The sequence below is a fragment of the Brachionichthys hirsutus genome, unplaced genomic scaffold, assembly GCF_040956055.1.
Source record: "Brachionichthys hirsutus isolate HB-005 unplaced genomic scaffold, CSIRO-AGI_Bhir_v1 contig_261, whole genome shotgun sequence".
Classification (NCBI taxonomy): Eukaryota; Metazoa; Chordata; class Actinopteri; order Lophiiformes; family Brachionichthyidae; genus Brachionichthys; species Brachionichthys hirsutus.
The window spans coordinates 229,684-255,523 of record NW_027180360.1 but is presented as its reverse complement, the minus strand read 5'-3'; the positions used below and the strand labels follow the sequence as shown (position 1 = coordinate 255,523).

At 49.0% G+C, this 25,840-nt stretch overlaps 2 protein-coding genes across 2 annotated transcripts; both read right to left on the bottom strand.

Moving 5' to 3' along the window:
* Window positions 1-1,291: 1,291 nt before the first annotated feature.
* Window positions 1,292-4,761, bottom strand: LOC137914019 (microtubule-associated serine/threonine-protein kinase 3-like). Its single transcript, XM_068757638.1, has 6 exons — window positions 4,629-4,761; window positions 3,111-3,334; window positions 2,739-2,861; window positions 2,523-2,659; window positions 2,238-2,419; window positions 1,292-2,157 (listed from the first exon to the last, which is right to left on the bottom strand). Exons 1-6 carry the CDS (start codon window positions 4,759-4,761, stop codon window positions 1,292-1,294), a joined length of 1,665 nt encoding a protein of 554 aa, XP_068613739.1.
* A 4,704-nt stretch (window positions 4,762-9,465) lies between these two features.
* Window positions 9,466-14,302, bottom strand: LOC137914031 (major histocompatibility complex class I-related gene protein-like; the record flags this gene model as incomplete). Its single annotated transcript, XM_068757650.1, has 6 exons — window positions 9,466-9,859; window positions 10,121-10,262; window positions 11,199-11,303; window positions 12,187-12,489; window positions 13,529-13,807; window positions 14,044-14,302. Coding segments are annotated over 5 exons (1,083 nt in total), but the record flags the coding sequence as incomplete, so codon positions are not given.
* Between the last annotated feature and the right edge of the window lie 11,538 nt (window positions 14,303-25,840).

Genomic DNA, 25,840 nt, shown 5'->3' with positions numbered 1-25,840 from the left:
GAAAAAAATCATAAATGCTTGAAACTACAATATAAAAAGGTAAATTAAAGAATACATATCTGGGGGGGGGGGGGGGGGTCCAAAAACTCTCTGATCAAAACATTAATGCTAGATCAAATGGGTGATGAATGATCAAATTAAAGAATTCCACATCCTTTCAACCCCCTCCCAAGAGATCCTTAATAATGTGGGAACATCACACTGGGATGTGAAACATGCACAACTGATAACATGAGATTAAATCCTGCCACACTAAGTCCACCTACCCTTAATAGGTCACTTTCAAATGACCTCCATCAGCTGTTATAAGGTCCATTGTTTATACAGCATACATTAACGGCATCGTCATCGCTGCTGCAACGCGACGAGTCCCACATGAAAACGTACCCTTTCCTTCATCTAAGGGCCTCTGGCTGAATTCACCGTCAGTTTTTACCCACAATAATTTAACAAAACCACAGAAATCCACAAACATATTTACAATAGAACGTAAACATTCATCCATCACACGTATATTCTTTTTTTTTTCTGACACCATGCAGACGGTGTGAAGGACATCCTGAAAACACGACGACACGCTTCAGGACAGACGACGGAAGGAGCTGGACGGAGGCTCGATTCAACCCGGCTACGAGACGTAAAGAGGCTTCTACTACACATCCATGTTACGTTATGATACAAACCACCACTAGAGGAGTGTCAGCACGCACACGCACGCACGCACACAGACAGCAGGTAGAATTAGAGCGCATGCATGCATGAAACTTCTTATGTACGAGAGTACCTCTATTTAAATTCGTTCCCATGGCTGAACTGTGCTTTACCACAGCCGTGATTCCAGGTATTGATGTTCAGGACCAGCGAGTCCAGGCAGCGCAGGATATTTGCCCATATTTGTGTAATTCGTGACATTGCTTACGCCTCTCTAGGAAGTCACTGAGGTACAAAACAAACCGTCCGACATCAGCGAGCCTTTGTGTGATATTTGTTTTGTGCGATTCCACAACAATGAACGACCGAAGGAATCCAAAGATTTGTTTTTTAGCAAATGAAACAAGGAAACAAGGTGAGGATATAAAGTCATAAATAAGTTTCATCATTTGAAACTTTTTTTTTGCCACAGTGATTTGCCAGTCCAGAGAGAAAACAAGCGACCCCAAAGCGAACATCGTTTGGCCGTCATTTCGTATGTATTGCTGAGAAATATCGATCAGCAGCCGCTTGTGATTATCTGGGATTCGGTCACAGATTTCTGGGCCTTCGTGTCCGAGCAGGTCCCGAGCCCGACTGACTAAAACGTTGCTTTGTCCTTTGACTGGGCTTTCTGCTGTGCCATTCCCCGTGATCCTCTCCCTTCCAGGTCAACGCTGCATTCGGATTGGGCCGACCCGGCGTTGACCCGGGATGCCTTCGACGCATCCGTTGGGCCGTGTGCCGCCTCCCTCTCCTCCGTGTCATCAAAACTCGTCTCCTGCACGGCCTCCTGTTTCTTGAAGGAGTCCCTTCGCTCAGACAGCGCCAGCTTCCTCATCACCACCACCTCTTTGTGGTGTGGTGAGAGGTGGCTGCCACCGCGGTGTTGAGGGGGGGCAGTGGAGCGGGGGTGCTCGCTGCCCGCGCCGACGGCGTCCTGGTGGCTTCTCTGCCCTCCTCTGTACAGACCCTGGCGGCCGTGCTCGCCAACACAGATAAACCCGGTCAGTGTGTCCCCCTCTCCATCCCCCAGAACCCCCCCTTCAGACAGAGGCACCTCCATGGTGTGGCGGCGGGTGCCGTAGGCCTTCCTGTCGCCGTGGAGCCCCACTGTCGTCTTTTCTCCTCCCGTCAGTTTTTCTGCCGATTGGACCCTCTTGAGGAGCGGCGAGCGTGGCGTTTCTGCACTGCGGGGACGCACCGAGTGGCGAGCAACGGTCGGAGGGGATAGCGTCTTGCCATGGAACCCCTGCAGGGATTTGGGGGTACTGGGGAGACAGGATGGGGAACATTGAGGAGAGAGGGGCTGAGGAGGTGGGATGCAGGCCAGTGGCGAAGGAGGGATGCTGCTGGTGGACTTGCAGCGTCCAGCTTTAGTGTAACGACCCAAAACATGAAGGGAACTGGGACGGGCCTGTGGTACAGGCGAGTTAGGGGAGCTGGAGCAAGGAGAAGAACTGGAATCTGGCCAAAGGGGACAGAAGGAAAAACAGTTACGCTGCATCAAAGAGAACGGGGGTCGGTAACATGGGACGGTGACCTACCGCCAGAGTGGTCAGGAGCGGGGGAGCGACAAGGCGTGCACGGCCCAGGCGAGAGGCTTTGGGTCGGGGATCCGGACAGGCTGTCACTGGACGACTGGTGGAACCCTGATGAGAAGCTGCGGCTGCTCTGCATGGGGGGGGGCGTGTGCTTGGACAGCTTCTTCAAGATGCTGCGCCGCCGGCTGGGCGAGTCGAGAGGAGTCGAGAGGAGTCGAGAGGAGTCGAGAGGAGTCGAGAACAGCGTCCGCGGTGCGACTCCTCCACGGCGGCTGTTACATCACGTACCTGTCCTGGCCGTCCCTCCGCCTGCTCTTCTTGCTGCGTCGGGCCATCTTGGCCTTGTAGCTGATCTTCCTGGCTGGACCCACCTTGATGGACGTGTTCTCCAGCGCGGTGGTCTGCAGGGTCACTCTGTTGCAGCTCTGTCGGAGCAGATAGAAAACATCAATGAAGGCCAGAAACACATTTACGTTTTTATTTAGATCCACTTTATCAATGTACCTTGAGCAAGAGCTCCACAACCTCAGTGTGGACGAGTCCCTGGACAGACTCCCCGTTGACGTGCGTGATGAGGTCACCGGCCCTCAGTCCTGCCTCATGTGCTGGACTGCCATCCTCAACACACTGCAGACACAAATCATTAACCGCCAATCAAAATAACAAGTCAAGCAACGACCGGATCAATCGCTATTATGCCAGAAAGGCATCGTCAGAGAAGTACAAGAAGCTGAAACACGTGAATACTATCAAATAAAACCTGCAGACGAGATGGTTTTAATGTTTCTATTCGTGTGATCATCGAACTGTAAACGTGCTGAATATACAGAAATGTCCCTTCATGGTAGTGTCCATCAGCTTCAGGAAGACACTTACCCAGACCATGTGGTGAACAGTGTAGACGTCGCTGTCCCCCATGTAGACTCTGATAGCTCGCAGCGTGAAGCCAAACCTCTTCCCAGAGCTGTGGATGACCACCGGGGGCCGGAGGCAGCCGATGCTGACGGACAGATCCCGGCTGGGGGACGAATCTCTGGACGAAGGATTGGATGACAGGGACAGGGACGATTTGGGGCTAGAAGGAGGTCCTGCAGAATTATCTGGAGGGGAATAGAACAGAGTCTTTATAGCGCTGCAGGGTTATGATTGGTACAATTTTCCAGTAGTCACCATCTAATTATAATCATGTAAAATATTCTACTGTGAATAGTTAAAACATAAAAAACAGTAAGAGAAATAATAGTAATCTGAGCCACAGATCTAGTACTACTACTAGGTACTACTACTACTGTACTTTCGTCTTGTCACAGCAAATCAATGTTCTCCACTTCACCCTGTCCTTTGCATCGTCCTCCCCAACACCAGCCACTCTCATGTCCTCCCTCACTACGTCCATGTCTCTTCTCCTGGGTCGTCCTCTAGTCCTGTCCTTTGCATCGTCCTCCCCAACACCAGCCACTCTCATGTCCTCCCTCACTACGTCCATGTCTCTTCTCCTGGGTCGTCCTCTAGTCCTGTCCTCTGCATCGTCCTCCCCAACACCAGCCACTCTCATGTCCTCCCTCACTACGTCCATGTCTCTTCTCCTGGGTCGTCCTCTAGCCCTGTCCTTTGCATCGTCCTCCCCAACACCAGCCACTCTCATGTCCTCCCTCACTACGTCCATGTGTCTTCTCCTGGGTCGTCCTCTAGTCCTGTCCTCTGCATCGTCCTCCCCAACACCAGCCACTCTCATGTCCTCCCTCACTACGTCCATGTCTCTTCTCCTGGGTCGTCCTCTAGTCCTGTCCTTTGCATCGTCCTCCCCAACACCAGCCACTCTCATGTCCTCCCTCACTACGTCCATGTCTCTTCTCCTGGGTCGTCCTCTAGCCCTGTCCTTTGCATCGTCCTCCCCAACACCAGCCACTCTCATGTCCTCCCTCACTACGTCCATGTCTCTTCTCCTGGGTGGACCTCTATTCCTGTTCCCTGGCAGCTCCAGGGAACAGGAATACGAGATACATGCAATCTAGAGATGAGAACCTGTGAATCACATTTGTCATTTTCAAACGGGGGTGAGGGGCGGTGTCACCAGGCCATTATTTGTTGTTTTCTTGTCAGGAATATTTATTTTAAAAAAAATAATATGATGGTTTTTGAGATCTTGTTATGATTATGTTACTGTTTGTGTTCACTGTAATATTAACTTTTTTTTGTAATGTGTGCCTCTTCTATTTACATTTCCTCCTTTCCTTTATTTGTTTCGTGTGTGTCGTATGTGCTGAGACGACGAAGCGAAGTACTGGAAGCTGTCTTCACCAGAAATGGAAGAAGCAAATAACCGGCGAGCTGCTGCAGAAGAGCCAACATTGAGTTCTAATTATTTCTTGTCATTGATTGGTTGGAGCGCACCGACCTGTTCATAGGCCATAAACTTAATGGCCGATTCAGGAGCAATCTTGAGGACATTGATCCCATTTCCCCTCCAGAGTGAGAACACGCCTCCTTCCTTGATCACTGCCCTCAGTCCAGACCAGAGATTCATTCCTTGAGATTTAGAACCATGTACCTGAATGCAAAAACAAGTCAATCATCTGAGTACAGTGGGTACAGATACAAGCTGCCAAACTGAGCTAGTTCAACAGGAAGGGGGTGCGAGGTGAGGTCCTTTATCAGGTTCAGGTCGGTGATGGCCCTGGGCAAAAAGCAGTTTTCCAGCCTTGAGGTGCGAGCTTTACTTTAAAGGCTCTATAGTTGGTGACAGCCCAGAACCATTCAGTTTGACCACTGATAGGGTCATTTGCTTATTTTCATTTGTTTAAATGTAACCGTTAGATAAAGAACAGCCCCATCTGGTGGGCAGCGATGTTGTGCGCTCTGAAGGTATCGTGATGTCACTAAGTCAAGAGGTGGAGCCATGAACGTTATAAATAAACTTGTTCCGGGAAGCGGAAACAGTTGGTTGGAGGAAGCGCGCCGGACCAGCCGGTCCGGGCAGCGTGAGAGAAAATAGAAGCCTGGTGTCCGCCTGCTTCAATTCGGTGCGTTTGTAAATTAATATCACAATGTTAGAGACTTAATCTCTAACAACCACTCAGTTCCGAGGTGTGAATCAGCCTCGGTCATCCTCGCTGGCGGCTCAAACACTCTTAACGTCAGCTCCTCTAACCGTTTGTTTCACCGTCTCGACAGACAAAAACTCTCCGAGCACAAATGAGAAAAGCTTTGAGACAGCCCTTCACAAAAGTGTAATCGTGAACTTTGTGAAATGACCCACCTGCAGGAAGACTTTTAGACGGTCCAATGGTGCAGTGCCTGTTCGGGACACAGCGCCTGCCATCGCCCCAGCAACCAGCTGCTTCCACACCAGACCTGAGCGCCGCTCACGCTCTGAGAACTCGTCTGGCACAGTCAGATGTTCTCCGATGTCAAACATCTGTGGCACCAGGAGAAATGTAAAGGACAACTTGTACCGGTATATCTTCCAGGTGGCCTTTAATCATTTGTATTGTCGAATTCTCTGCAGGTTACAACTGACTGCATCACGTTTTCACTATAAAAAAAGAAGCAAGCTTTTTCGTATGTCTTCTATCTGATCCTTTCTGTTCCAGTTTTGTTATGTCCTGATCTTTTTTCAGAATAGTTTTTATTTATTTAGTTCTATTTTATTTTTATTTTATTTTGTATTTTTATTTTTGTTTATGTGGCCATATGTAGTCTCCCTCCGTGCCACTGAGGGGCGCTATGCGGTGGTGTAGGTTCGCCCCTCAATGGCCGGCATATACTTCCTGTAGCTGCGCGCGCATCCACGCCTCTTCCGGGTTACTCATGGGCTGTCGTGGCGTGACGGACGCGAATGAATGACCATCTGCGCGCGGGATTTGTTGTCAGAGCAGCTGATCGGTGATAGAGCTGAGGCGCGGGCTGGCCTGCTCGTCTGATCTCCGGTGAAATCGAGCGGCGGATGTGTTTGCTCTGCTGTCCTGTTGGCAGTGAGATTATTATTTCTGGAAGGTTGAAGAGGCGTGTGGGCCGTTCACAGCCACTGCCCTCCCCTGATCGTGGCTGCTGCTTTAGGTGGAAATTCCTCTGTTTCATATTGTTTGTGCTGACTGTTATGGTGCCTTATGTTAATCAGTGTTAATAATTGTTGTTAAACCGATACCAATTTTGAAGACACAGCTGTATGTCAATCTGTGAGAATAAACTGTGTGAACCGGACCCGCTCTCTGCCTGTGTGGAATGAATCGAACCTGTGTCCCTGGAGTAGGGATACGCGCACCAGTATGATTCAGGAGAGATAATTCCTCCTAGATAATTCCCAGGAGTAAAATTCCCTGGGTGGCGTTGTCGCAACCAAAACTCCATCAACCTGTCACATTTTCAGATGACAGTAATTACGGGGCAGAATGGTGGCGCAGTGATTAGCGCCGCCACCTCACAGCAAACAGGTACTGGGTTCGATTTCCATTCTGTGTGGCGTTTTTTGTTCTCCCCGTGTCTGTGTGGCCCCGCAATGCGCTGGTGACACATCCTGGGAGTACCCCGCCTCTCGCCCGTAGTCAGAAGAGACGATTGTTTCATGTACAAGAAGATGTTATTTTATTTTACTTCTATTGAAACAGGTAAGTTAATTGAGAACTAATTCTCATTTGGAACATGAGCCAATCAGAGATTGCAGACCCCGCCTCCAATAGACTATTCGATCTTGTGAGACAGTAAACAGGGCTTCCGGATCAGAGGGGCCAAACCTGCTCTAGCTTGCTGCTCCGGAACGGGAAAAGATACAACTACAACTGTAACATACATGAAACTAGAATGAACTATGAGTGTTCACACCAAATCTGAAGTCTCTAGCTCCAAAATTGAGGTCAGGATGGACTCCTGAAAAATGCAGATTTTAGAACGAAAATTAGCTCTCAGATCCGGATTGTGATCCGGATTCGGCCGAAATTAGTCCTGGTCATAGACCTTTAAGGAGTACTTATGTGTGATTTTTTTCAGATCCATACCGCCATGCGTTTTGAAGAAATTAAGAAAAGTGCCCCATCTCGCAATGTTAAAGAATCCTTTAAAAACATTCTAGAATCTGGATCCAGACAGACAGACAAACAGACCCAATTGCAATACCCTTGCCTCCCCTTCGGCGAGGGTAATAAAGACTCCACAAAGAAAGGCCCCCAGCCGGATTTGAACCTGCGACCTCCATCCAAAACGCAGGATGGCTGTTATCAGTCTGACTATCAGGAACTGTATCATTTCTGTCACTGAACGCAGCAGACTTACATGCGATTTTAGTTTTATAGATTGGAGACGGAGCAACGAGACTGGGAATATTCACGGGATTGGAGACGGATCAATCAGACTGGGAATATTCACGGGATTTGAGATGGATCAATCGGACTGGGAATATTCACGGGATTGGAGACGGAGCAATGAGACTGGGAATATTCACGGGATTGGAGACGGAACAATGAGACTGGGAATATTCATGGTTTGGAGACGGAGCAATGAGACTGGGAATATTCATTGGATTAGAGATGGAGCAATGAGACTGGGAATATTCACGGAATTGGAGAAGGAGCAATCTGACTTGGAATATTCATGGTATTGGAGACGGAGCAATCGGACTGGGAATATTCACGGGATTGGAGACGGACCAATCGGACTGGGAATATTCATGGGATTGGAGACGGATCAATCAGACTGGGAATATTCATGGGATTGGAGACGGATCAATCAGACAGGGAATATTCATGGGATTGGAGACGGAGCAATCGGACTGGGAATATTCACAGGATTGGAGACGGAGCAATGACACTAGGAATATTCACGGGATTGGAGACGGAGCAATGAGACTAGGAATATTCATGGGATTGGAGACTGGGCAATGGAACTGGGAATATTCACGGGATTGGAGACGGATCAATGAGACTGGGAATATTCACGGGATTTGAGACGGATCAATCAGACTGGGAATATTCACGGGATTGGAGACGGATCAATCAGACTGGGAATATTCACGGGATTGGAGACGGAGCAATGAGACTGGGAATATTCACGGGATTGGAGACGGATCAATCAGACTGGGAATATTCATGGGATTGGAGACGGAGCAATCGAACTGGGAATATTCATGGGATTGGAGACGGAGCAATGAGACTGGGAATATTCATGGGATTGGAGACGGAGCAATCGAACTGGGAATATTTATGGGATTGGAGACGGATCAATCAGACTGGAAATATTCACGGGATTGGAGACGGATCAATCAGACTGGGAATATTCATGGGTTTGGAGACGGAGCAATCAAACTGGGAATATTCATGGGATTGGAGACGGATCAATCAGACTGGAAATATTCACGGGATTGGAGACGGAACAATGAGACTGGGAATATTCATGGTTTGGAGACGGAGCAATGAGACTGGGAATATTCATTGGATTAGAGATGGAGCAATGGGACTGGGAATATTCACGGAATTGGAGAAGGAGCAATCAGACTGGGAATATTCACGGGATTTGAGACGGATCAATCAGACTGGGAATATTCACGGGATTGGAGACGGAACAATGAGACTGGGACTATTCATGGTTTGGACACGGAGCAATGAGACTGGGAATATTCATTGGATTAGAGATGGAGCAATGGGACTGGGAATATTCACGGAATTGGAGAAGGAGCAATCGGACTTGGAATATTCATGGTATTGGAGACGGAGCAATCGGACTGGGAATATTCACGGGATTGGAGACGGACCAATCGGACTGGGAATATTCATGGGATTGGAGACGGAACAATGAGACTGGGAATATTCATGGGATTGGAGACGGATCAATCAGACTGGGAATATTCACGGGATTGGAGACGGATCAATCAGACAGGGAATATTCATGGGATTGGAGACGGAGCAATCGGACTGGGAATATTCACGGGATTGGAGACGGAGCAATGACACTAGGAATATTCACGGGATTGGAGACGGAGCAATGAGACTAGGAATATTCATGGGATTGGAGACTGGGCAATGGAACTGGGAATATTCACGGGATTGGAGACGGAGCAATGAGACTGGGAATATTCATGGGATTGGAGACGGAGCAATCGAACTGGGAATATTCATGGGATTGGAGACGGAGCAATGAGACTGGGAATATTCATGGGATTGGAGACGGAGCAATGAGACTGGGAATATTCATGGAATTGGAGACGGATCAATCAAACAAGAAACAGGTGGAAAATGTGGGATTTTATTGTAAAGCAGAACTTTCTGTCTAAAGAAAGGAACCAGCAGGACGACTTCAGCCTTCGTCTTGTTAACAACACAGGAAGTGATTGTGATCCGTGAACAGACAGGAAGCACTGGGGGAGGGGCGGAGTCCAGGAGGAACAAAGACACGCCCGTTTACTCCGACACCTCCGGATGAAGACAGTCTTAAAGATCCTGTTTGACGTCTCCAGAGAAGAGAGACGAGAACAATCCCCGAAATATCTAAATGACACCGTTTAGACTCTAATCAATAAGTATCGATCACTGGATCCTCGTCGCTGATGTCTTTGATCGGATCGTGTTCTGGTGAAGACCCGGTGGACTCCAGTTCAAACAGGACGATGTGGGGACACCGCTCCTTGTCCCAGAACCCTGCGGAGACAGAACCAACAGAACTGAGCAGAAACGCCACAAAGCCACACCCGAACCCGATCAGTCCACCTTAAATGTCCAGGTGGACTCATTGTCTTTGTCCAACAACCTCAGATCCCTTCAGGTGAAACCGCTTCACCTTTTGTTGTGGGAAAAGACACCAAAGGACAAAGACTATCTTGTCTCACAAGTCTGACAGAGAATAATCTCCCCGTGTCAGAAGGTTCTTCTACACATAGTGTCCCACACGAAGACACTCACTGCGTTCATTCTGTCCTTGTCCCAACGCCCTCCGGCTGGATGATGACCTCCGGCTGCGTGTCCACCTCCGGCTGCATGTCCACCTCTGGCTGCAGTCTCTTCGTGAGCTCAGCGCTGTCCTCAGAAGGTGGACGAGGTTTACCTGGATAACAAAGACGCATCATTCCACCGCTCACGGTTGCAGGTGAACGGATGCGAGTCGATCACCAGCAACACTCCATCAAACAAAAGTAGCTGCTGCTAAACAGAGGAGACGAAGAACGGGACGTCCTCCGAAAGGAACCGGGGACAGTTTAACGCTTGTGTTACAAAAAAAGTCCAATTCATGACCCTTCAAGTGGACAAAATGTCCACCTGTAAAATGTAATATTTTTCCTGACCTCATTCTGGACCTGATCCAGTTGAAGAGATAGACACCCCCCCCCCCCCGCGTGTCAAACTCCATAAACATTGATAAATAATCAACTGAGATATTGAGGAAAATATTTTGAATCTCCATTGACTGCAATATTAACAAATAGTTCCAAGTGATCCAGAATCCAGGATCTCTTCTGGATCATCACCGAAATGTAATCATCTGTTCCTGGAAACATTCCCGACAAATCCTGGAAACTTCATCCAGATCCGTCCAGAACTTTTTGAGTTATCTTGCTAACAGCCGGACAGACAAACGGCGGTGGGAAATATGGGTTTTCAAATTTAAGCCCAAATTACCCCCCTTTCAAAAATCACCCCTCTGTGACCTTTTCTTGGACACTATGTAGAACAAATGGACATTTTTGTCTCAAGGGTCGTGGACAGGTTAAACACGGATTACACAGTCAAATTATGGACGTTGAGATTTTGTGACTCCGCCTCACCAAAGAGGACGGTGGTTGTCCTGGAGGGAGCTTAGAATTTCTGAAATGGACTAAACTGTCCAGGAGTTACTCAAGGGTCAACACAGCACGACTGTCTTCCCTGGTCCGTCATCGTGGTTCTGGACTCTGAAGCTGAAACCACCTCCTGTTTGCTTCATCAGGTCAAAGTGTCCAATCAAAGCCAGGAGACAGAGACTGGTTCTGTCTGGGTCGCTCACCTGCCCTCTGTTTGTACAGCTTGAATCCAACGGCAGCCGTGAGGACGAGAACAACCGCTGCAGTGATGACGATGATGATGATGGCGTTCACGTTAGTGGGTTCCTCTGGAGAGCAGAAAACAACAAGTCAGAGAACAACGTCCATGTCCCAACAGAACCGTCCTGCAGACGGACACCACCTGGTTGGTGGTCCTGCCGTCCTCTTTAGGTGGTTTCATGTCCACCTGTCCACAGGAGGACGGTCTGTGTTGCTTTCTGTCCTGATGTTGGTTCCAGTCTCAGGGAGACTCGTCCAATGTTCTAATGTTCTGACAGAGGTTTGACTTTAAAACTAGAAACTTCTGAAAACTGAAATGGATCCAAAATACTTTTTCTCCAACTCCAGACCGAAACCTCCGAAGCGCTGGAACGCTGCGTCGCCCTGCTGAGGCTGGACAGTCCCACAGCTCTGTGGACCTGTCCTCATGGAGAATCCTGCTAACAAGCAGATCCAGGTCCAATCAGAACCTCCTCCACGGTTCTGGATCATCCTGCTAACAAGCAGATCCAGGTCCAATCAGAACTTCCTCCGCAGTTCTGGATCATCCTGCTAACAGATCCAGGTCCAATCAGAACCTAATCCGCGGTTCTGGATCATCCTGCTAACAGATCCAGGTCCAATCAGAACCTCCTCCGCTGAGGACATGAACTGACTTTACTGACATCGTCCTGCATGAATGAAAGCCCAGTGGACATCGGACCGCCACCACCAACAGAACTATCACTGATTCAAAGGCTTCCGTCTTCTGTGCAGGTACTGGGTTAGGGTTCTGGTACCGTTGTCTGGGTCCCGGGTGGCTTATTGATTATCTGAACTCTAAAGTTACACAGAAAACAGCAAACGACAATAAAAGAAACAAAACTTCTGTCCAACTCTTCAAACCCATGATCGGGACCATCAGAGAGACAGAAATGTGTCCCCACCTTCACCCCCTGATCCCAGTCTCACCCCAGTTGGTCCAGATCTTTCCTTTGTCCAGTCTGGTGACCAAGTCGTCCTTCACACCGAAGAGCTGGAACACACAGTCGTACCTCCTCCAGTCTTCAGCCGCCGCCGATGAAAGGTTCAGGTCCACACTCATCTGGAAGGTTCCGTTATGGTTGGGGAGGATCTCTCCGTGCTCCACCTCCTCATGAAGCTCCTCCCCATCCTTCCTCCAGAAGAGAGCGGCTCTGTCTGGGTAGAAACCTGTAGCGAAGCAGCTGACGGGAGAGGAAGGAGTCTTCTGGAGGAGAAACACTGAGGGGAGCTCTGGAGGAGGAGACAAAGACACGTTAGAGAGGGGAGCTCTGGAGGAGGAGACAAAGACACGTTAGAGAGGGGAGCTCTGGAGGAGGAGACAAAGACACATTAGAGAGGAGAGATCTGGAGGAGGAGACAAAGACACGTTAGAGAGGAGAGATCTGGAGGAGGAGACAAAGACACGTTAGAGAGGGGAGCTCTGGAAGAGGAGACAAAGACACATTAGAGAGGAGAGATCTGGAGGAGGAGACAAAGACACGTTAGAGAGGGGAGATCTGGAGGAGGAGACAAAGACACGTTATAGAAGGGAGCTCTGGAGGAGACAAAGACACGTTATAGAAGGGAGCTCTGGAGGAGGAGACAAAGACACGTTAGAGAGGGGAGCTCTGGAAGAGGAGACAAAGACACGTTAGAGAGGGGAGCTCTGGAGGAGGAGACAAAGACACGTTAGAGAGGGGAGATCTGAAGGAGGAGACAAAGACACGTTAGAGAGGGGAGATCTGAAGGAGGAGACAAAGACACGTTAGAGAGGGGAGCTCTGGAGGAGGAGACAAAGACACGTTAGAGAGGAGAGATCTGGAGGAGGAGACAAAGACACGTTAGAGAGAAGAGATCTGGAGGAGGAGACAAAGACACGTTAGAGAGGGGAGCTCTGGAGGAGGAGACAAAGACACGTTAGAGAGGGGAGATTTGGAGGAGGAGACAAAGACACGTTATAGAGGGGAGCACTGGAGGAGGAGACAAAGACACGTTATAAAGGGGAGCACTGGAGGAGGAGACAAAGACACGTTATTGAGGGGAGCTCTGGAGGAGGAGACAAAGACACGTCATCAGGAGTCACTGTTGTCGCCAGAGACACTGAAACAACGCAAATAAACCTCAGAGGAGAGGAGGCGACAAAAGAAGGGAGGAGCAGAGGAGAAGACTGAAGGAGAGAGGAGGAGGACAGAGAGGTAAAGGACAGAGTGTGTCTCTGTGTGTGGGTCAGAAACAGCAGAGGAACATGAAGGTTGTTGGTTTGAAACTCCACCAGGTGATGTGCTTCTACCTGTTCTCAGCAGAGAGCTCCTCCCATACTCCAGATACTTCCTCCCCCACTCAGGACACTCCTGGGTGAGGTAATACTTCTTGTATTCCATCTTAGCTCTATCATGATCCCATCTGTGTTTGGTGATGACAGCCTGAGGACTGGGAGCGATCCATGTCTCCGTCTTCAGGTCCAGGACGATGAAGTCTTCTCCATTATAACCATACTGATTAAAACCAGTGACCTCTCCAGTCTCATCGTCCCACTCACAGCCAGACAGCCGCTGGATAATGTGGACACCTGAGAGAGAGACAGACTCCAGTCATCGACCTGGTCCTCACTGGACCCAGCAGAACCAGCAGAACCAGCAGAACCAGTCTGTGTCCCGGAGCTTTAGAAACCCAGCAGTGATGCAAAAGCGTTCCTGCAGAGGTGTGTGTGTGTGTGTGTGTGTGTGTGTGTGTGTGTGTGTGTGTGTGTGTGTGTGTGTTTACTTCCTACAGCATGAACACAACATTTAATAAACACAAACAAACCTTCTGATTGGTTGAAGCGCTTCTTTAAAGTTTCCATGTTGAATTTGTACAGTTCTTGGTACCACACATTGTTCCTCGTCTCTTCGGTCCAGTACTCTGGATCCTCTGCTGTGACTTTGTCCATCCAGTCCTGTGTGGGTTCTGCTCTCTTGGTCTTACTGTCATAGTGATACATCTGGACGTCATCGATCAAACCAACGGACACAAACTCCGGGAAGTTTGAGACTCCAGAAGACGCCGTCTGGAAATACTTCAAAGAGTGAGTCTCTGAAAGAAAAACCAGAATCACGATCTGAAGGTTGAACCTGTTTCCACCTGATGACATCACTTCCTGCTCTCCACTCACACCTGAACCTGTGACTGATGACACTTCTGGTTCTGATTACAGGTTTGAACTCTGAGGCTCCTGCAGCTGAAACCCAGCAGAACTTCTTCTTCTATGGTTTCACAAAGTCGCGCTGGTCATTTTCCACCATCAGCTGATAACTGGCATCATTTTCAAGGCCAGATGTCGGAGAGTTTGTGAATTAAAACGGTTTGACCCTGAAGATTTGGGTTTCAGCACCACAACAAATAAAGGTGTGACCCGGTCCCGAAACACCGTCAGGTCCTGATGGGCAGAACCTGCAGAACCCAAAGCCTGTTTCACTCACAACAGATTTTGTGAAGAATATTTCTCATTAATATTGATATATTTAATATTTGAAGGACACGGTTCTGAATAAGAAAGAACGCCAGTCTAACACCAGTTATAACACCAGTCAGCAGTTATTACAGCAGTTATAATACCAGTTATAACAGCAGTTATAACAGCAGTTATAACAGCAGTTATAAAAGCAGTTATAATATCTGTTGGATTCAGAGCGGGTTCTGATCCTCTGACGTTCCAACATTCCCTCCATCATCAGCTGACGTCTCTTCCTTCTCGTCCTGGTTCTAACAGTTGGTTCTGTTCAGGTATCAACAGGAAGGTTCTCTGATTTGTTCTCTTTGAGTTCTGACACTTCCATTGTTGTTCTCCTCAGAACCTCCGCCGTCGTCTGAAGACGTGGACGTCCTGTTTCTGTGTCACGTCCAGAATGCTGAACAAATCCGTCCCCTGCTCATAGTTCGGTGTGGAAACCGTGCGGTCCAGTCCATGCTGGGTTCTGAGGCTGACACGGGTCAGAACCCATCCAAACGGATCAGGACATTTGTCAGCTGGAGAATAAAGCTGTCCACTCTCTGCTGGACAAACTCTATCATGAAGACGCAGCTTGGAAACCATCTCTAAACCGGTTTGTTGTTGGACCTCAGCAGAACCACCGACCGACACCAGCACACCTCCGTCATCAGGTCCGATGTCCGTCTGAGCCGGAGGTTCTGAACCCATCAAATTAAAGAGGACAAAGAAGGAAGAACTACCTCTGTCCTCCTGTCCCAGTTTGACCTGAAGTAAATGGACTTTACAGGAAGAACTTTAAGATGACGGGTCGGTACCGTTTGGACATTTCTAGACTCCTAACATGTCAGGAAGTCCAACAACAGAACCGTCAACCCAGACAGCAGGATAGAAACTCACCTCCCACCGCCCCAGGTACACGTGTACCCAGAACCAGAACCAGAACCAGAACCAGAACCGAGGTCTTCATCGTGAACTGTCCCATCTGCAGCTCAAACAACAGAACAGCCACAAGATTCTTTAAAGCTTCCAGTCCGACCATCAAGGGTGAAGTGAGGACAAAACCCGAGAGGAGCGGACTTCCCCGTCCGTCTGAGCCAATCAGAATTTAGTCTGAGCGATGACGTCACTTGTTACTCGGCAGAACTGTCACAGGTTGTGAATCAAAAGCGAAAGTAGAATGGATCTTATTTTAAGCTGCGTCAGAGTCTTTGTTTGAGCGTCTCAGCAGGTTCTGAGTTCTGGACGCTGAAAACTTCTGGACCGACAGAAACGTGAGCCGCTGTTGATGTTTGATCCGGATGCTGCTCCGCTTTCTGCTCCACTTTCACTGCGCTCATGTTCCTGGTAGAGTCAATGCGGAATAATAAAAGTCCCACCTTGAGTTCTTCAGCTGAGACAACAGAACCCATGATCCGAACAGGGTCCATCTTTACCTGACAGGTTCTGCTGTTGGTGACGTCGAGGCTCGACCTGCTGGTCGTTACCTGAGCTCATCATTTAGCTTCAGTAAGGAAGTAAATGTTATTTATATATTATATATTATTCATAGATCACCTTCACAGACAACAAGCCACAAAGTGCTTCACAAGGAGAAGACAGCCTCCACGTGGCCTCCGCATGTCGCTGTTAGGTTTCTCCTTTTTCCCCGGTTCTTTTATTATATCTCGTGTTGGAGGTGTTTATTCAATAATGAGTCAGGATTATAAAACGAATCAAGTTTACAGAATGTTTTCAGTAAGTACAAAGCTGGTAAGGAAACACAGCGCTGGACTCTCCTACAGACGGGGGGGGGGGGGGGGGGGGGGGGGGGCTCTGTAGAAGAGTCCAGAATGTTCTACGGCAGTGATCTTTATAGTGGGCGTCAAAACACCCTCCTCCTGGGATGGGCCGTTAGGGCCCTGACTTATTCCCATCGTGTATCAGTTACAATGTGTGATACTTTATATGTGATTAATCTATGTGTGTGATTATTACCACAAAGTATGTAGAGATAAAGAAACTAAGAGTGTTTGTGCACCCTGTGTATTGTGAGCGTGCTGCATAACTCAAATATCTAACAGTCCCCCTGCTGAGGTGGCCCGAACGGGTCACCTCACTAACCTATATGTGACCTATATGTTCACTCCCTGACCAGGTCCGTGGCGCCCTCCCCCCAAGGGCATTAGCGTGGACCCCGAACCCGGCCAGCAGAGAGTGTGTGCAGACAAAATGGAAATCACTAACAGTAATTTGTTTACAGCATAAACGCGGGAGCTAACCCCCCCTACGGGCCCCAAAGGGGACCCCGCGAAGCTTGCACATGAAGGAGCTGTGGTAACTAATACAGATTACCAACCCTAATACCCCCACAGCCCCTCACATCAGCAATGAACACAACATTATTAACATCCCCCCGTTAACCTGCAAGCAAACAGTCATCATGTACTAGCATTAACACCAAAGCGTGAAACGTAGACCCAGACCCCGATCACAGTCGGTCCTCTTCTCCCGGATCTCCAGGCACGATGAAGTCCAGCCTGTAGATCATGCACTAGAATGATCGCATGTTTATTGTGATGTATGTCCTACATCAGCTGCCGTAGGTTCGTGCTGCGCATGCTCGGGTTCTAGTTTATGGTCTTGTTGTTGTAAAAGCCACGCACGGGAGTAAGAGGCAATAAAGACGTGTTACCGAAAATAAGTATCTGTTCTCATTGCACGAACATTCTACATGGTGTCAGAAGACGTTTCGGACCTGCCGACCGTGAGTTGTTGTTTTTTATGTGAAGGAAAGAACAGAAGAAGACAGTTACTCGTCTTAACTGTGCTTGTTAAGTATGGCGGAGGGATTCCGAAGACCCGACCCCCTTGTGTTCGAGGGAGACATTGCCGAGAAATGGCGTATTTTCGAGAGGGAATACGACATCTTCATCGAGGCGGCGCACACGGATAAACCTGCTAAAACGAAGGCGTATATCCTCCTCAGTCTCGCAGGAGCGGAAGCTACAGAACGGGAGCGTTCATTTGTCTACGCAGCAGAAATTAGGGCGCCAGGCGACGATGGCGCTGTCCTCTTTCCCGCCGAGTCCCATGAAGATCCGGAGTGTCTCAAACGCAAGTTTCGAGATATGTGCAACCCGCAACACAACAGGACGATGGAAAGGCACAAGTTTCACACCCGAAATCAAAGACCAGGTGAGACAATTGACTCGTTCATTAGCGACTTGAAGATCAAGGCAAAAAGTTGTCGTTTTGGTGAGCTGACAGAAGAGCTAATCTGTGACAGGATCGTGTGTGGAATCACTAATGACAGCGTTAGGAAGGCCCTGTTACGGGACAGCGATTTGACTCTCCACAAAGCCGTCTATCTGCCGCGTTTACGAGGTGACGGAGGAAAACACGAGAGCCCTGGCGAAGCAGACGTTCACCGTGGATGCGCTACAGCGAAAGTCCACCAGAGGGCAGCACAGACCGTGGAATAGTCGAGAAGCCACACAGCCCATTTTGAACTGCAATAATTGTGGTGGCAGCCATCCAGCGCAAAGGGAGAAATGTCCGGCATTTGGTCAGCAATGTCAGCAGGATGAACCATGACAAGAAACGCTGCAAATCAAGGTTAGCGAGTCAGAATCCAGAAAAAAGAGGCTTCACAAAGAGAAACTACTCCAGAAAACCAGTTCATCAGGTGGAGGTAGAGCAGTCTGAGCAGGCTGACACTGATGACACTTTGTATGTTGATGGAGTATCTGTGAACACAGTGGATGATCCGGCACAGGACCGAGACGAGGGTTTTGTCACTCTGCATGTGAACGACAAACCGATTGAAATGAAAATTGACACAGGAGCAAAGTGTAATGTCATGGCGAAAGACACTTTCCAACAGATTTCAGGAGGGAACATCATCCCACGTGGCAAGAACACGAATCTAGTGGTTTATGGAGGCTGCAAAATTGAAACTGCAGGCCTCATCACTCTGTCTTGTCATTTAGATGGAAAACAACAGACGCTTCGTTCTTCCTTGTAGAGCGTGATGTTACACCACTCTTGGGGTTCCGCGCATGTATGCGTCTAAATCTTGTTACCCTCAGCCCTCATGTTCATCAGGTCAGTGCAGAGACTACAACGGACTTTGTCAAACACATCAAAGAGCAATACCAGGATGTGTTCAGTGACGATCTGGGAGAGTTGCCGATAACTTATTCCATGACGTCGGATCCAGCTGTGCAACCAGTTGTACGTCCAGCGCACCGCATTCCCTTGGCAATGCAGGATCGTGTGAAAGCTGAACTCAACAAGATGACGAACAAAGGAGTCATCATCCCTGTCTCTGAGCCCACAGACTGGGTTTCAGCAATGGTAGCGGCACATCAAAGAGACAAAGAGGAAGTAAGGCTGTGTATTAACCCCAAGGACTTGAACACTGCTTTAAAGAGACCCCACTATCCGATGCGTAGCGTGGAGGAAGTCGCCACCCAAATGTCGGGTGCAACTTTGTTTTCAGTGCTCGATGCAAAGAATCCTTTTTGTCAGATCAAGCTAGATCAGAAGTCATCCAGGTTAGCGACATTCAGCACACCTTTTGGACGCTATCGGTTTCTCAGGATGCCGTTTGGCATAAACGCAGCAAGTGAAGTTTTCCAGCGCTCAATGGAACAACTGTTCGCTGGCTCCATGTGCTATTATAGTTGAGGACATACTCGTGGGAGGTCGTGATGCTATAGAACATGATGCAAATCTGAAGAAGGTGCTTGACCGCGCACGAGAGATCAAACTCAGACTCAACCCGCAAAAGTGCAAGTTTCGTCTAGATCAGGTTTGCTATGTAGGTCACATCTTCACAAAGGAAGGTCTTAAAGCTGACCCCACGAAGACTGAAGCCATCACGAACATGCCAGTCCCAGGATTCTCTGGCAGTGCAACGTTTCCTTGGTATGGTGAACTATTTGGGGAAATTCATTCCAAATCTGAGCAATATCGCAGCGCCGCTCAGACAGCTCCCTCATAAAGACACCGCATGGTGCTGGCCCCCACAACACCAACAAGCATTCGACCATCTCAAGTCATGCTTATCCAGGTCACCGGTTCTGTCATACTTTGATGTGAAGAAGCCGGTGACACTAACCTGTGATGCATCTTGTTATGGACTTGGCGCAGCATGTATGCAAGATGGAAAGCCTGTCGCGTATGCGTCTCGGACTCTTTCAGACACGGAAACTCGCTACGCACAGATCGAAAAAGAACTGCTCGCAGTGGTTTTCGCGTGTACAAAGTTCAAGGACTACATATATGGCAAGTTCACAGTCATTGAAACAGACCACCAACCCCTGGTCACCATCTTAAAGTAGCCGATCCACACAGAGGATGCTACTTCGTCTGCAAGCCTTCGACATCACTCTGGTATACAAGAAGGGTAAGCGCATGTACCTTGCCGACACCCTGTCACGTGCTCCAACCCGCACTGATTCCCAGACCCTCAGCAACGTGATCCGGAATGGATGGCCTAACAAGGAACGCCAGGCACCTCTCTCTGCCCAGCCATACTTTCCTTACAGAGATGAGTTGGTAGTGGAGGATGGCGTAGTTGTTAAAGGACACAGACCAGTCATTCCTAACGCGTTGCAAAAGGAGTATATCCAAATTATGCACGGAGGTCACCCAGGCATGGAAGCGACGAAAAGCAGAGCCAGAAGAACAGTATTTTGGCCCAGTATGAACAAAGACATTGTAAACAAGCTGCTGTCTCGTGCGGTTTGTAACAGTACACGTCCGCACCAACAGAAAGAACCACTGAAACCACATCCTGTACCTGCTCTACCGTGGTCTACGGTTGCTACCGACATCTTTGAATGGCATGGACATCAATATTCGGTGCTGCTACTCGTACTCAGGATGGTTTGAGATAGATCTTCTCCGTGACATCTCCTCAGCTACTGTCATCAAAAAGCTGGAAAGACACTTCTCTGTTCATGGTGCACCGCTGAACTATATGAATATTTTTTGTGCTGTTGTTCATTAAATTGATGGTGATTCATAGCGGGCAAGGGAGTTGTTCTTCTTTGTCCGGTAATTGGGCAGCATAGTTTGTGCTCTCATATCGGGCAGGGGAGTTGTTTCTCTTTGTCTGGTTTCGGTGCCAGGCACCGAACCTGCTTATATGCCGAAACTGCTTAGATAAGTGAATATTGCAAGGCCGTGCGAAGCCTCTTGATAAACAACTTGTCCGTGGGGACGGGAGGGGCTGAGAAGGTCACTCAGTCCACCCCTCACACCCGGCTTAAACAGAATAAAAGGAGGGGGGCGAGACACGTTTGGTAGAGTCTGCTGTGGGTCGCGTACGGACGCCCGGCTGGTATTGAAAGCTCGCTCTACCAAGGGTGTGGGCTCTCCATCCTATTGGCAAACGGTAAGAGTTGATTTAATTCTAGGAGCTCAATACACTGCTTAAGATTGCTGAACATTTTTGTTGGTTTAATAAAGAGTGCCATCTTGTTAACAACAGATCTGTCTTTGTGTGGTTCATTTCTGAGTGCCCATCTCCAACGATCCTTATAAAAACTCGACGCCGGAGTTCGGTGTCGGAGGTGTTTCAAAACATTTTTGGCGTTGTCGGCAGGATCAAGGAGAATACATTCAGAAATGTTTTGTTTGTGGAGGAAAAAAAGGACTGAGGCGGTTGAAGCCGCCGATGAAGGCAGTCCGTCCGGATGGGACGGACAGGCATTTAGAAGAATAGGTGAGGTGCTACAGCGGTACGGGGGACGCCCTGGCCCGTGGGTAGGCACGTCAGTTAAAATGGCTCCACCAGTGTTGGAGAAAATGTTGGAGAAGGTGGAGGTAAGGGAGAAAGCCCCTTTGCGGGGAGTGCAGGAAATGTTATGGATTTGTGCTGAAGCCTGGAAAGAGAGGGTAGGGGCTTTGGATCAGTCCGTAACATCTGACTGTAAGAGAGGGAAGATTGTTGAGGAACTAGAAAGCCGGTTTGTGGAAACTGAGAAGCAGTTGGAGCGAACCAGATTGTTGTTGGAGAAATCCGTCCGATATGTTGCGGAGGTAAATCGCCGGTCTCGCCAAAAGAGGCAAAGGCGGTTTGAGCCCAAACAGGTCCGCTCGTTCGCTCTGGGGTTATCGGAAGAATGGGAACCCGAGGGCTGGAACGGTGACATTTGGGGGGACGGGGACGAGAACTACGAAGAGGCGGCGGAAGCCCCTACGCGGCTTTATCCCGCCTTAAGTCAGTTGCAGGTCAAACCCGTTTCCCGTAGGAGGGAGGAACAACAGGTTATCATTCCGAGATATGAAGAACAGCGAGATGCTAACGGTGTCCCCATCCATGACGGGCAGGGGAATATATTGATGCAAGAGGTTCCACAGCCTCAGCCTCCGGCTCGGTTGACTCACACCAAGGAGGATTTTACACAGGAGGAGGTGTCACACCTTACCTCAAGATATAAGCAGAGACCGGGGGAGCCGGTGGACAGTTGGATAAGGAGAATGTATGAGGAAGGAGCCGATGTAGTGCAGCTCGATCACGGGGATTATCAACCCTTCTCCGGATTGAGTGGGGACTCCCGGATAAACTCCGAGTTTCGCAATTACGGTCGAGGGATGTTAGCTGCAGACAGTATGACACTTCTGGCTCTGTATGCTCACGCGGCGCAGGATGTTTATCCTACATACCATGACTGGCCGGCCGTGAGTGGGCAATGGGGGAGTCTGAGGGAAGCGATTCAAAGAATGGCGCGGTTGTGTACCCGAGAATCCATCTCTCGCATGGGGCACCCTTTCATAGATGATAGTACCGTGCCAAAAGTGGTGAGAGATGCCGTCATACGGGGGGCGCCCCCTCATTATCGCTCCGCAGTATTAACGCTGCTGTTAGGCGCTACGGAGCTTACCTTCAACGAAGTAAAAACTCGTTTGATGGAACTGGCAGGGTTGGGGGATTGGGCAGATGACACCCGTCCCATCCAGCAGGAACAACGGCGTGAGCAGCCACCGCGTCGAAACGATAACCGAGGGGCGCGACCAGGTGGAGGAGGAAATAGAGAAGGTGGAGGGGGAAATAGGAGGGACATGTGGAGAGCATTACTAAATGCCGGAGTGGCTGCCGATGAGATTGACGGGCAGCCTACCCATGTCTTAGCTGCCAAATGTAAGGCACGAGGGATCAAAATTAACTGTCTGAGCTTCGATCCCTATCGGGACGAGGCCAGATCTAGTATCAACGAGTTGGCCCATCTGTTGAAAGGGATGATGACGCCGCAGGCGAAACCGTCCGCTCCTCCCTGTGAGCAAAGCAGTGAGGAGGAGAATCAAACTGAGTCAGACGATGAGGGGGGCCAGTATGTGGCAGCCGTTCGTCGCAAGAAGTCTAAGGGCAAGGGGAAAGGTAAGAATAAGGAGCGGAGGTCCAGGAGTCTGGATCCCTCCAGCTAGGATGGAGGTCAAACTCAGTCGGTCAGCGCCAAGAAGGAAAACACTCGCTGGGGTATTGCGGATATTAGACCGCATGTTCTGGTAGAAATATATTGGAATAATTTGGTACAATGTGTGGAAGCGCTGGTTGATACAGGAGCGGAGGCCTCTTTAGTGCATGGGAACCCCGACAAAATGAAGGGGGAAATTGTCCCATTAAGGGGTCTAGGGGGTCAAGTGGTGAGGGGAAAGGCCGTGACTCTACCTATTAAAATAGGCAAAATGCCCATTAAGCGATTAGAAGTGGTGGTCACTCCAATCAAGGAGTGGATCATTGGGATGGACATACTAGCAGGGATGACCTTGTATTTGGAAAAAGGAAAATTCCAATTTGGAAATGAAATCTCGATTCGGTCAATCCTAGTGGGGAAGGTGAAAATGCCTCCCTTCCCAATTCCGGAAGCTACGGAGCGGGTCTGTCAAAAACAGTATCGTATTCCGGGGGGACAAGCGGAAATCTCTGCTACCATAGAAGAATATTTGGAAGCAGGAGTGTTGAAAACCACAACCACTAAGTGGAATAACCCATTGTGGCCAGTGAGAAAGTCAGACGGAAGATGGCGAATGACGGTCGATTACAGGGCCCTGAACAAGGTGACGCCTGCCCTAACGTCTGCCGTCCCTGATGCCATAAGCATTATTGAGCGGGTGCAGCATCACAGCGGAACGTGGTACGGGGTGATAGATTTGGCCAACGCCTTCTTTACCATACCCATTCCGGAGGATAGGATGGAACAGTTTACTAATTGTGTTTCTTTTGTCAAAAAGCATGTGACTGCATCTGTTACAGCTTGGAGTGGATGCCGTGGTAGGAGTTGTTGATTGGACGACCCCCAGGACAGGTGCGGCGACCTCATGAGGGGCGGGCGCCAAAGAACTGGAGGTGCCGTCTGCTGGGTCATCATCATCCTTGCGGTTGGTGCCATCATCACGCCCTGTTGGGGAATGACGGAGGGGAATCTGTTGAGAGAAGTCCCCCGATTTCGAGGAGGATGGAAGAGGGCTAACAACAACCGTACCCAGGATGGGTACACTTGCTATGCCAACACAAGGTGTAGGGTGATGAATGTCACCAGTAGCTCGCCCATGAGGGTCTGCGTTGGATGTTTCATGGGTCATACCATCCCAGTGGTGGAACAGGGGAGTCGGGTCACGGTAACCTCCGATGTGACTATGTGTCGATACGACCTGGTAAACGATACCTGTGACACAAGGTACTCTGGAAAGAACTGGACGACGACAGCGGACGAAGATATCTGGGTGAACAATGCATCTGTAATTAGTGGAAGAGTAAGGATGATCTATGTAATATGGGTTTTACCTGCTAAACCGACCGCGGTGTATACCAATCTGGCACCCATAATTGATACCTGTACACATTTAGCCAAGGCTACCCTAGAAACCCAAGTACATTTTGACATTCTGTTTCCACCGCTCCCTAGGTGTGGTCGAAGAAGGAGGGCTTGGTACGATACGGTGCTAGGGGGAACGGGTACTCTATTAGGCGTGTCCAATACCATAGATAATGAGGTAACCCGAAGTATAGTGTCTAGTACAGGGACTGAGACAAAGAACGCCTTAACCAAGATAGGAATTTGGATGCCTTCCACGGTGGTGGGACAATACATGAATGCTAAATTATGGGAAAGGGTGTTTAATTGGGAAATCAAATTATGGAATGAGACTTCGAATGTATTGACCAATCTCTCTCTCATTGCTAACTGGACTACGTGTAATTTACAAACGATGCATGCACAAGCTCAACGAGAGAGGTTTCAGAGAGTGGTGACCACAGGGAACTATGAGGAGTGGAGAACACTCTGGAATATCTCACGTTCCTTATGGTTGAAATTGGATTCCGCGTTTACTAAGTGTAATGACACGATGTGTACCGGATATTGGACACAGTATAACATAACCAACACCAGGAAAGTGTGTAAATATCAGGTGTTACCGGTGATTACTGCAGGGGGATATTGGTTCCTACATATGGATGGGGACTGGTTCGATCCTTCAACGAACCATACATATAACTCAGATTTATGTGACGTGACTGATCAAGGGATGGCTTGTAGACTGCAACATGCCTATTCGAACCCGTGTTTGACCGATTCTGATATAGTACTTTGTGATTGGACCAGAGAACCACCCAGGGAAATGATGTGGCAGATAGGCCCTCATTCCCTGTGCGTGGCAACTATGCAACAAACCTCACAGGTACCCACGGCTCCGTTCACTGGATGTTTACACGATATACACTTATGGCACTGGCAAAACCAGACGTACCGTTTGACTAATTATACTGTTTCCCGCAGACTAACGGCGGTACAGTGGGAGATGCTCCATTCTCCATGGACAGTTTCGCTGGAGCGGTTCAGAGGCGCACTGAGCAGTTCTACCGAGATTGAAAAACTAATTAAGTCACATACGTCTAACATTTCCAGTCTCATGGTGTCTACGTTAATCTCCAGTGGGGAGGTAGTACACGCGGCTCAATTGGTGCAACAAGCGTCGGCATACCATTGGTGGGATATCTTTTCGGGGATGTCGGTCACCGCGCGCAAGACGTTAGTTCCACCCTTGATCATTCTGATAGTGGCTCTATGTATCTTAACCTTATGTAATATTGGAACATGCTTATATGTACGACGCACTCGAAAGGAGGTGGAGAAGGAGATA

Bases quoted from the DNA above. Each gene is read 5' to 3' on its own strand.
- LOC137914019 (XM_068757638.1), bottom strand. From the start codon at position 4,761: ATGAATCTCTGGTCTGGACTGAGGGCAGTGATCAAGGAAGGAGGCGTG. The intron at 2,862-3,110 runs GTAAGTGTCTTC...TTGTGTCTGCAG, and splicing joins CTGTTCACCACATGGTCTGG to TGTGTTGAGGATGGCAGTCC. The intron at 2,660-2,738 runs GTACATTGATAA...CTGCTCCGACAG, and splicing joins TTGTGGAGCTCTTGCTCAAG to AGCTGCAACAGAGTGACCCT.